General features: G+C 38.8%; 1 protein-coding gene across 1 annotated transcript in view; it reads right to left on the reverse strand.

Moving 5' to 3' along the window:
- The window catches only part of DNTT (DNA nucleotidylexotransferase), a 258,267-nt gene that overhangs the window by 230,197 nt on the left and 15,172 nt on the right, over positions 1 to 12,898 (reverse strand). Inside the window, exon 2 of the mRNA XM_025213283.1 lies at positions 8,037 to 8,180. Coding sequence (XP_025069068.1) covers positions 8,037 to 8,171 — 135 coding nt within the window. The 5' untranslated portion in view covers positions 8,172 to 8,180. The remainder of the gene's footprint in view (positions 1 to 8,036; positions 8,181 to 12,898) is intronic.

A 12,898-nucleotide genomic window follows, 5' to 3' on the forward strand; every position in this document is an offset into this window, starting at 1 on the left:
GGGCTCTGGAGGGGGCGGGGTAGGCTGCCACTGCAGGCTGGGGCTGGGGCTATGCCAGGCTCTTCCCAGCATGGGGGGGGAGGGCTGGGCTAAGCTGCACTCAGGGCAGGTGGTGGTGGCACTCAAGGTGGGGTTGGGAGGATTACAGTGACTTTGGGGTGGTTGCAGCCCCCTGTGAGCCCCCCTCCCAGAACCACCACCACCCACACCAAGCTCAGCCTGGCCCAGCCCCCACCAGGAAGAGCTCAGCCCAGCCCTGGCCCCAACCCACAGTGGCAGCCCTTCCTGCCCCTGCACAGATCCAGGGTCATATGCCCCCCACCCCATGCCCTCCCGGAGTGCACACAGAAGCAGGAGCTGTCAGATGAGCCACAACTCCATCCTGTGCCCCGCCCCACCCAGGCAGTGCCTGCCCCAGCCCCTGCCCCAGTCCCATTCCCTCCCTCACCACAGGGGCCTCGATCTTCCTCCCCATGCCCCTTCCTTTCCCTTCCCCTTCCCCCACAATAGACTTACCAGCCAGACACTGGTCTTCAAGCTGTCAGGCTCCATATCAGAAATTGGATCAGTATCAACTGATATGCCGCCTTAAAAATCAGCTATCGTCCCCAAAAGTCTCTATCAGTGCATCCCTAATTTTAACCACATAAATCAATGGTTCTCAACTGTTATACACTCAAGATACCCCTGGATAGTCTCAAGGCACCCCTCATAAAATGTCAACTGTTAGTTTTCAGTCTATTTTTGACTACAAAAAAATAATTGAGCACTCTTTATGTTGCCAAGAATGCAGAAAAATTACAACTATGGATTTCTATTTGAAATCTAGGTTTATCTTGAGAATCCTGGGCACTTATACACGTGGGGCACCTTCTCTGCTGTGCTGGGAATACAGCACATCGGAGCAGACTTGATTAATCAAGTCTGCTGGAGCACGTAAATCAACATGCTCTGGCAGCCTCATGCATCACGTGCATCAGCGGTGCAGTGTACCTCCATGCTGGGAAAATGGCGGCAGTGTGCTTTGCACTAAAACACATTCTATGTGCTTTAGTTCAAAGCATACTGCCACCATTTTCTCAGTGTGGAGGCATGCTGCGCTGCTGATACACTTGATGCATGGGTGCTTTTAATTAGTGCAGCTCGCTAATTAGAAGAACCCAATACCGTGTCAGAAGCACATGTAAAAATGCCCCTTGTTTGCAACCCTAACAGTGCTAACTTTATGTGGATCTTTATAAAAGTACCATTATAAGGATCTCAAGGCACCCCACAGTTCTGTGGCACCCAAGTTGTGTACCGTTGATAGTCATCAAAATATAAGTTCATAAAAGGTATATATCGTCCCATCTATTTCCAAATAAGCTCTTCTGCCCTGGAAGACATAGTATCTTTGGATTGTATCATCCTGTGCTTAAGGTTCCTCATCATATCATCATATCTTATAGTTAGCCAACACAATCTGCAAGATTTTGACATCAGCAGCCAAACATGGATTGGGAAGGAACAGCACTGTCTGCAACATGCTTCCTGCTTGACCCCCAGATATCCAGACAGATAACCCATTATTATTTGTATGGGACAGCATCAGGCTATACATGTTGCACACAGCTGTTTCATAACCATTCCTGAAGAAGTCACAACGTCAGTAAACAAAGGAACAAGAGGGGACGAAAGGAAAATATAGTCTGAATGGTGAAGTTGGGCACTCATCTTGTTAGCTACCTGTTTTTTGTCTGGATCTCTTTCTCTCTCAATTTCCTCTCCCCAGTGCTAGTCACTTCCTGAAGTCCCTCTTTTACTCTTGCTGTTTGTGAGGGACAGGAAGAGCCACAAAAGACATGGGCAAAAACATTTGTTTGCATGTTTTCTCAGTATATTGAGAGGCAGTTAACTAGTAATAATATTAGGGTAGCATTACACTTAGCATGTGCTAGCAGCACTTACAATGCTAGTGTCTGAGTGTTAAAACAGTAAAGCACATGACATTGTAGCATAGGGCCCTGTTAAGTGGCAAGTTTAGGTGGCTCCTGGAGCTCTTAACTGCTGAACTGGCCACACATTAACATCTTTAAGTGGTTTAAAGCACTCGTTATGTGGCTCAAAGTTATGCCACTCCAGGGCAGGATTATTTCTGGTCCTCATAATCTTGCTCTTGTTCCATTAAGGTGTGGCCACTCCCCACAGCAGTGCCACTCAAATTGAAATCCTTCAGTATCCCAGGATGCAGTGGCCCCTTCCCCCACCCTTCTGCTCTGTGGGATCACACATCCGTGGCTGCTTCTGATAACAGTATTTCCCATCTGATGGGGGTTTTTTTTCATCTTACACCAGGGGTAGTAGGTGCAATTTTTCTGGTGAAGGGCAAGGACTCTCCAGGCAGGAGAGGGTGGTAGCTAGGAAAGGGAGAAATAAAGGAATCATCCTGCTGTTGCTTTCATTCCCTCCTCCCAAGTGATTAGCCTTTAGGTTAATGTCAAATCTCCCTTTGGGCTATGACAGATCCAAGTCAGTTCTGAACAAGTGAGCATCCAGGTAGCAAACCCCCCCAACACGTAGGAAACATGTTAAGAGCTAAACATGCCCCAAAATCTAGTCTCTCAGCCTCTCTTGAGGGACTCCGCCACCTCCCGCCCCTTCCCCAGTCTAGAACACTGCTGCTGCAGCAGAGGAAGGACAGGTGAAGCATAGAGAATCATAGAGAAGTAGAGCTGGAATGGATCTCCCTGCTCACAAGGCCTCTAGGGGCAAGTCACAGCAGGGAAGGTAGGGGGCACCAGTCAGAGAAGGCTTTTATACTAAAGGTATGACTGCTCCAAACTCAAGTTAGCCCTAAGCCAAACAACATTCATGAGACTTACAGCATAAGATGTAACCATAGTCAATTTTCCTTTTCCAGCAAGGAGTATCTCCAGATCCTATCAACTAACATGTTGAGCTAATATGGGACTGCTCCACAGAGGTAATGTGATTAGGAGACTCCAGTGTGCTGGGAGGGTGGAAGCCTGACAATCCATTGTTTGCAGACTCCAACCCCTGTACCACACAGGACCCTTGAACCAGCGCCTGTGCTGTGGCGGGGTCACTCTCAGCCCCTACACCACACTGAACCTTGAACCATAGTACCAGTCTAGAACTGGCTCCTCTGTCATCCCAGGGCTGAAACCAAAAATCAACCAATTTTGGGTTTCCTACCACATCCCACCACACAGGGGCCTGTTCAAGGCCTGGAGCCATGTAGCACCATCAAACTGGAACCACATGGGAGCCAGTCCCAGCCTTCACACCACACACAAAATGGTTCAAGATAAAATATGACACTTTGAAGTTCAGTCAATTCATCGCTTTCATAAGTAATAATTCTACTTAACTGTCATGGAAGGGCATAGGGCACACACTTCCAGCTTGAAACTTAATTACCATGTTTCAAAGCAAGATTTTATTATTATTTTTGGAGACTAGTATATCATATCCCTAAGTATCAATCAAGTCCAGAGAACTTATTCATTTCAAACCCCCATGACTTCATAAAGTTCAGTGGGTTACTCATGTAAGTAAGTCTCCAGGGTTATCCACTAAATAATTGCTATCATGTAATCTTTCATTGCATTAAATGTACAATGACTGTATTTGGGGAAGTTAAGTTAAACATTTCACTCTGCAAGAAAACCCTTTTTTCTCATTTCACAACTGGTAGAGTACAGCACATATAAATTGTCTGTTTCAATTATCTCTAAAATATCTGAGAGAGGCCATTCAGTGGGCAATTTATTATTTAACCCTATTAGGTTCTACTTTAATTAAACTGTCATATTTTCACTTGTGTACAAAAATTCAGTTGGAGACACAGAACTTCTGCTTCCTGTGGTTTATTTCACTTTATATAAAATATTCATCTTTAATGTATTTGCACCAAGCTGCAGATCTGGGAACTCTGCCATCATTATACTTGCTGAAGCAGTTTAGTTGTTGTGCACCAGTTTCCTCTGGTATCTGTACAGCTGTGCTTGATTCTTGGCAGAAAATGTAACAAATTTAGTGTTTCCTCTGGCATTCTTGACAACAACAAAAGTCAACAGTTAAATAGCTCTGTTTTATCCAGTTGCAGCTAGCCTGAAATTAAATATATTGGCCAACTCCTGACAAAACAAAAAAGTTTTGTTTTGTGACTTCACACAAAGTTAGTAATATTAGCAAGAAACATCTCTGTCTCAGCAATGCAAATGGACCCAAGTCTTTTCAGGTACATATCAATAGATCTTAAGATATTTGGAGTTAATATAAACTTTTTTGCTGTCTTGAATGGGTTTTAGATCAAGCACTAATTGCCTAATCCCATCTACTTACTTTACTTGATATCTTACAAGTTGCTTGCTTCCAAAAGAAGACTCTCCTTCTTTTCTGATTCACACATAGGGTTAAAAGATTAAAAAGATTGCATGAAAGAATGTGACTACAGATATTTTGGAGCTGGAAGCTCCTATTATGTTCTTCATGCATAGTATGTTAAGCAGGCATTTTATATGGAGAGTTGAACACATTTTTGATTTCCTTTAACATTATAAATAAATCAAGTATACACTAATGTCTGTGAAATGGATAGGCTGATTGCACTAATTAAAGCCAGGACTGGGTATATAGAGTAAATGCTGTACAGGCTTCCCCAAATCTGACAATGACACTACCCCTTAATCTTCAAATGCCATATCTCTGATCCTTTTCTGTAAAAAAACATTTCTGCACAGAGCCTGCAGAGTTTAACAAAGATATGTTCCAGTATCTTTATCCCTTAATCAAACGTATTGCTCAGTGGGATACTTCAAGTGAGGAATAATTACTTTCTGGAGTAATTACTCCTATTACTATTATTCTACTTATTTTGTGTGGATGCCAAGGATAGTATTGAATAGGGAATAGATCACTCCAGATATTTAGTGCTCTCCTTCCATAGCATCCACTTTTGCCATTGTCAAGGTTAGGATACTGGGCCAGATAGACCATTAGTCTGACCTAGTATGGCACTTCTTATGTTTTTATGAGTAAGAGATGTTGGAGGAATAAAGTTCTATTAATGCTTCACATTTATTGTATAGGTAATTTCAACTTTTTTCTTTTCAGGAACCAACAGTTATATTTATGTAATAACTAAACTCTAATGAGAAAAAACACTGTCTGATTTACACCCACTGAAGAATCTGGTTTATTGGTTACAGCAAAACTAGCCAAGTGTTCAATCTTTAATCATGTGAGACATTTTTGCAGGTTCAAGAAGCTGAATTTGTTCGATTTTATACATGGGGGACAGTGCAACCTCATTAAAGTCAAGAGTTTAAGACAAATTTGAATCGTGAATCAAAGGTATTTACTTATGCCTAGGTGTTTCTAATTCTCTGCTAGGTTCTCTTTCCTCAGCTATCTTCATTTTTATAACATAGAACTATCTACTAAATAGCCATTTATTGGAAAGAATAAGATTATATGCAAATTAAAAGCTATTTGCAATCACTTGAATAAATGTATTTATGACTGTTTGTTACAATTACAATCTTTTGATTTTACTTGGCTATTTCACTATTGTATGTCATTAACCTTCATTATAGTATATACCTTGAATGTAGTATATCCTGCAATTCGCTAACAACACATCTTATGTAGATTTCCAAGACCACGAGTAAATTTTTAAGTACCACCATCATGTCCAGATTGTACGTACATAAAGAATTTCCTACCTTAGCTCATTCGCTACCCTGAAACCTTTTCTTCTTGCCAACTCCATCAAGAATCTCCGTCTGGTCACCCCCATTTTCCTCTCCATTATAAAAATGACTAATTCACTGAACTTTATTTCATAGCTCCTGGTAGAAATTGTAAGATGCATCCCTTTCTGCTTTTTCCTCTGTGGGACCAATGTTGGAGCTCTGACCCTATTCATGATGGAATTCTACTTGACTGTCTAAATATGAGCTTATATTCATTCTGCCAGCCACAATCTGCATCTGATGTCACCACCTATTGACATCATTCTCATCTGTTTCTCTTCTGAAATAAAAAACAAAAAACAAAAAAAACCCCAGAAGCATCAGTTGTTTTGAACTCACTATGAAGACTTCTCTAGAACTTACATGTGGGAAGAATTTTAACTACTACACACAGGTGCACATACACTGAAATTCACTGGGACTTAACAGGCCATTGCCTCTGAAAACTTAATCCAGAAAATATCTTTATAACAAATGATTTAACTATATTGGACCAGATTCTTCATTGGTAGAAAGTGGCATAGCTCCATTGGAATAACATTTTCAAATCATTTTCAATATCAACATTATTACCACATTTGGAAATAAGATATACAATTGACATTGCTTCCATTTTTACTTAGAAAGTATTGCTGAGAAAGAATTTAAATCCCATCTCATAATTATGGCTTGCATTGTTCTGTGCTCTTGTCATTTATCTCTAATTAACTTTGAGGGTTTGTTTTGTTTTATGTAATTTTGCCCAGTTGCTTCTTGAGTTGTATTTTTAACTTCATTAAAATGTTGATAAAAAACTTTTTTTAAAAAAACAAACTAATAAAGCATTTTAAAATAATTTCACAATAAAAATGAATTTCTGGACAATTTGATTACAAGGAAATGAATAGCAAAGCATTTGAGACTAACATATATACACTTTAAGTGTGCCAATATCTAACAAACTGTGCTTATTGCATATAGATGAGCATACTTACTGGGCAACTATCATATGTTTGATTCAACCACCTCCACTGTGACACTGTCACTCTCAACTATGATTCTCTCAATACTTTGATGAAATGTACTGATATGTCGCCAGCATAAGCCTGTCTGCACAGCATGCACAGGGGCACTGGACTTTGGACCAAATGGGGAAATGTGCCTCTACTAGGGTTGCCAACTCGAGACACATTTTTTAACTGACAATCTGCAAACTTTTTACTGATAACCAAACTTTTTTACAGGTGCATATTTTACATAATGTAAATGTAACTATTCTGCCAGGTCATGAACAAGGGTGGGTTCAAATTTAGGGTTTAATATCAACCATAGCAAAAAAAAGCTTGTTTGTCAGTAAAAAAGCTTGCAGATAGAAAAATACAAAAAAAAGCCTTGGGTTGGCAACATTGCTAGACTGCAGCAATGGTTTTACACCATGCTTCCCTCATTCCAGGGGTGCCCTACTCACCCCCACACTGTACTATCTGCCCTCATCCCATCCCCCAGCCTCCCCTCACTGGCCCCACCCCCCCCAGCACAGACCCCCAAATTTGCTATTGTCTGGAACACATCTTCTTTTCCATATTATGCTGAATGTGTTGATGTGAGTTGCACTGAAATGCAAAGTTCAGGATAAAATTCTCCCAGCTTTTTCCAACTTCCCAGGAAACATAATTTACACATCTGAATTATTGAAAACACAGATTCCACCAATTCTGCAGAATATGTCAAAAATGTCATGGTATGAACAGATCAGCAAGCAGACAAAAAAGGAACAAGAAAACAAGAAAATCCTTCCTAGCATCAGATATAATTGTTACAGTCTATTCAGTGTGCTTTGAATGGTCACTTTGTCATTCATGTGTTACAGAACAGTATTCCATAAACTGTCTCCTGTCATTGTGGTCACTACTTTAAGATAAAATTATGAAAAGAATCACTGGCACTTCCCCTAGCATTGTAGCTGCTGGCTGCATCAGCTAGTATGTCACCAATACAAAGAAAAAGTTATTATTGTTAAAATAGAAGCTAGCCATCAAAAATTAAAACACTTGCCTATGAGCTCTGGGGCCCTCCTCAGGCCATGAAAACTCAACTAAACTCATTCATTTTTTCTATAGCCTGAGGATAGCCCTATGGCCAAAATATCAGCTCTACTCCGACTTAATATTTGTAGGGATTTTATCACAAAAGATAATTTTATGGTATTTTTAAACATATTAATAGGTAAATGGAAACTATGCTTAAAGGTTACATAGAAAAGGTTTGCAGCAAAGGGAAAAAAACTACTAATCATACAGTCATTGACACTGCACAATCTGCTTCGTGGCTTCGTGTGTGTTTGCCAAACTGCTGATTGACCTGACAGCCAAGCTGTTGACAGCCATCTCCCTGTTTACCACCTTCCCAGTCTTGGTAAAATGCTTTGTTCATCTTCAAAACCTACAAGGAATAACATATTTATGAACAGATTCTTTACAAATGTTAAACAAAATTATTTTATGTTCTAATTAATTGAGTGCTCCTGATCATGCAAAGATAATTCCCCATAGCATAGCATCAAGATGCTCGTATCAGTAAAACCTTTCTGGTGCAAAAAAAATTGTTATTTCTTTATGCCCATTTAATAACTCTTGAGCCATATTATCAAAAGTATTTAGGCACTTAAAGATGCAAATAGATGCCAGGTAGGACTTTCAAAAGTGTTTAAACACATTAGTTACCTAGCTTCAATTGAAATTAATTTTGGATTTTGCTATAGCTCTTCACCTAATGCAACTAGATTTACTTTTCTTCTTTGCATGGATTTATCTAATGAGCGCAGTATTAATGTTTTGCAAAAGTCTTTGTCAGTGATCCCATTTTACCAGAGATAAGTTATAGACCTACCTAGATTATCATGTCCCTGCTGGTATAGCCCCCCTCACAGGCAATATTATTATATACATATTTTTATTGTATTCCATATGTAGAATATGTATTTGGAGTAAGCAAGAAATTATCAAGGTCAGAGTTTTATCTTTGCCAACCAGAAACAAAGAAGAAAATATTTAATTTTGATTTGTTCTCATAAATTGCTAGTTTATAAGAAGCCCTATCCATATAAAATAATTATTCAACCTTTTTCCTGAGTATATAGGAGACTTACGTTATATTAACTGATTTTACTACAGTTTTTTATCATTCAAATACCATAATTTAAATTATTCTAGTCTTCCTATATCTTTAAATATAATGTATTGCCTTGCTGACCTTGAATTGTTGCTGGGTCTGCTCCTTGCATGAAAGTAATTAGATTATTTTTAATGATTTTCAGAAGATGCATAATATAATTAAGCAAATATGGATGCAAGTTCAGTATGCCTCTCACACCAACTGTGCCTTCCAGCCACCATTCTGCAAGAAACAGTACAGCTAGAATTAGTGTATGAAAGGCAATCAAAGTAGGAGAAATAGTGTAATGGGAGACAGAGAACAAAGTTCCTTTCAAGTACTGAAATGCCCATATGTGTGCATCCATCAAGAAACTGTCATAAATGTTTGCAATTGGTTTCCAAGTCATACTAAGTGGCAAAGAAAGCATTGAAAATAAGGATGCCAATCATGGATATCTCTAAATCATGGACTTTGGAAATTTTGGGAAGGAATTCTCCTTTTACATAGATCTTTTCAGATCTGAGCTAAAGGTGGTCAGAATATGTATGAGGTGAGTATTCCTCATGGTTATACTCAAAATTTTGCATTTTCAGCAAAATAAGTGAAAATGTAATTAATACCTGTTGGTGAGTCAAATATTTCCATCTTTGGCCAAAAACTCCTAAAAAAAAAATAATTTCTTCAAGATCCTTCCCACTCCCGTGCCCCTCCCCCCATCCAAAAAAAATCCTTTAGTCAAAAAAAAATTTATGTCAAAAATTATTTTAAATGGCACTACTTTGGGCTGATGCCTATTTTCACATATATATCCTTGAAATTAGAACAAGAGTCTTGGGATATTCATATTGCTGAACATGCTTCTTTGTGGGAGCAAGCTTAATAAATACATTGTTTCCAGAAATTAGATTAGGTATATCTGTAGTTTACACATGAACATGCTGTCCACAAAACGATTTAATCATCATACTTGGAAAAGTCACTGATCCACTGACAGTTAAAAAATAACAATCACACACCATAATGCAACTCATCCACTATTCTAATATTATAAAAGCCTAAGTCTGTCTGTCTGTAATGCTTTATTCGTGCTCTGATTGGCTGTCTTGGCATTATTTTCCATTGGAGTAATTCTGTAGGGCTATTACTGTGGTAATAAAGACAACTTCATTAGGCATTTTTGTTGCAAACATTTTACAGCATAGTGGAACTGTCATTTCAGAAGAAGAGTGTCCCGTTATCTGAGTCATGGCACCATATGAAACATCTTATTTTTCACCACCCATGACTAGTGGCCTATAAACCACATAGACCACAGAACAGTTTTCTACTAAATGCAATTCCTCTTTGTATACAGTTCCTCTAGAGTGCTACACATTTCATTTCTCTTTAGGGAACAGTGGGGCAAGGTGACTCTGAAAAACATGGGATTTTTTAAATAAATTTCTTCCTTCTGGTGTTACTTCTATGCAAAAGGATGAGTAGGGCCATAAACAGAGAATGAGATGTATACAAAAGTGGTTTAGTATTTAACTGATTCTCCTACAATGTTCAATGTATTGTGATGGTGGTGCCATGGTGGTTTCAAACACCCCCAAGCCCTGGAGATCACAGCATCTGTGATCACCTGAGTACAGGTGTTTCATGCTCCCCCAAGCCTGGGGGATTCGTAACTGCTGGGATCCCCCAACCCTGGGGACTGTGTGGAGTGCCCCAGCAGCTGGGAGCCCCTCAACTGAGGGAGATTCAAGCTACAGTAGCTTGCTTTTTACTGGTGCAGGGGGAGCCTGATTCCAGGCCCCCTGTCCACTGGCAATAAGGTGCGACAGGATCTAATGTGCAATACCATAATCATGCCTTCTGCCATGCATGTGTGACATAGCAGTAGGCTCAACTGTGTGGATTGCATGTTAGATCCCATCACACCTTTACCTGTACGTGTAGAAGAGGCATCAGAAGTAGTGTAGGAGCATGCTGTTTCTGCAAAGCACAGAATTGACAGCTCAGGTCCACCTCATTTCTATATTAAAATGTGTTGCCTTGCATCTGCCATTAATTTCTGGGAATTTACTCTCTCATAAACTACATTTTAAATATTTTATGCAAAGTTTTTGGCATTCTTGTGCAAAAACAAAGAAATGTGAGATTACTTTAATACATAGTTGCAATATGCTAGTCTTCAGAGCACATGGGGAACAGAGACTGCTAACAACAGAATCTGTAGGAGTGATTTTTGTATTCTACCTCCTGATTTCTGTTTCGATAGATTTATACAGTGCTCCAGCCACCATAATAATCAAGAATTATTTCACCTTAGCTTCTTCCAGAAATGTGGCAGAAGGTTGGCTTCAAAACTTGGAAACTGAGCATTTTTTATTCCCAATCACACACACACACACACACACACAGAAATTGGAAGATCATATACCATATTTATATTTTAACCTGCCTGTAATTTATTTCTTAGGAAACTGCTGTGACTTCTTGTGTGTTTCAGCGCTGGTCCTTATTTGCTGCTGCGTGTTCTATCTGTTGTTGGTATATGATCTTCCAATGTCTCAATATTTCAAAATAAACATAAAAAAATAGAAAAAGAGTCCATCATCTCCCCTCACCCCTTTTTCTTAAGTCTTTGTGAAACATATTTGGAATCTGAAAAGACTTTCAAATGTATTTGTCCTGTGTTATACTTTTTATTCCCTAATATAAAAAAAAATGATGTGAATATAACCAAGTGTAAAATATTTAAATGAAATAAACTTTATACATTTTAATGGTTTAAAAGGCAAAAGCAGTTTTATTTTATTTTAATACCACAATTTTAGTAATCTATTTTGATTGCCACTAGGGAATGATATATAGCATTCATTATTGCCTCAAACTTCTGTTCTTAATCCAGTTCTATCTGAGTAGATTGTTAATTAGATGTAGTTGGTGTCATTGTTAAATAGGTAGCCCTAGGCTGTAACAAAGTTTTACCATTGAATTAGATTCAAAGGCTACAGATAGATTCTGGACAGGATTAGTAGCATCAGCAAATATTGTTTAAATGTACTTAACAAAAAAAACCTATTCTTGAAACCAGCATCTTTCTACTTTTCCCATTGACCAAGACTTCTGACAAAACTTACACAGCGAAATTATTCAACCAGTCTGCAAACAGAGAAGTATTATGTGGTCATGTTAAAGGGCAGGGATTTAAAATAAAGTGGACCAGAATTAAATAAAAACAAACACTGGAAAACATATTCCAAGAGTTCTCATGCATATTTAAAAATCAATTCACTTCCAGCAATATTCACACCCCTGTTTCCATGACAGCATCAGCAATTGCATTTACTCATGAGAACATTTTGGGAAAGCAACTTTGCAGAACATACTGAAGTTCTCGCATACGATCTGATAAATTTAATCGTGTAATCTGAGGATCAAGAATATTATAAATAGATATTACAATCCATAGAAAAACCACTGAACTGATACTATGCTTTGGCTGTGTTTACTTAGCTATACTATTGCATTTGGACTGTAAGATAAGGAAGGCTTAGAAGGGAAATAAACCTTGTAATTGAACTTGTCACTGAGTACATAGTACTTTTGCTGTAGAGAAGTTGCTTATAAGAATTTAGAAGTATGAAAATGACGACAAACTATAAAAGGAAAATGAACTCCCCTGGCATATAGAAAGCATGCAAGAAGAATCATACCAATGAACAGTTTGCCTGAGGATTATAGAGATTGCTGTCATTACAGCTTTAGAAAACACAATTTCTTCTAAGTCCTCAACTTAAAAGGATCAGGTGTGACTTAGGACAATATGGTCCCTAGTTCCCTATTTGCTTGAGGAGAAAAGTAGTCAGTGACAGCCCTAAATCCTGGCATAGACTACATCTATGTTTTATGACAACACAGTTTACCCACCTTGTGACACAGAATAAATCTTCCTGGAAACAGAGTACCCAGGAAACATAGCAGCCCAGGAGACAGTCTGGTTGGGGATCAGCAGG

This window comes from Alligator sinensis, unplaced genomic scaffold (assembly GCF_000455745.1).
Source record: "Alligator sinensis unplaced genomic scaffold, ASM45574v1 scaffold472_1, whole genome shotgun sequence".
Taxonomy (NCBI): Eukaryota; Metazoa; Chordata; order Crocodylia; family Alligatoridae; genus Alligator; species Alligator sinensis.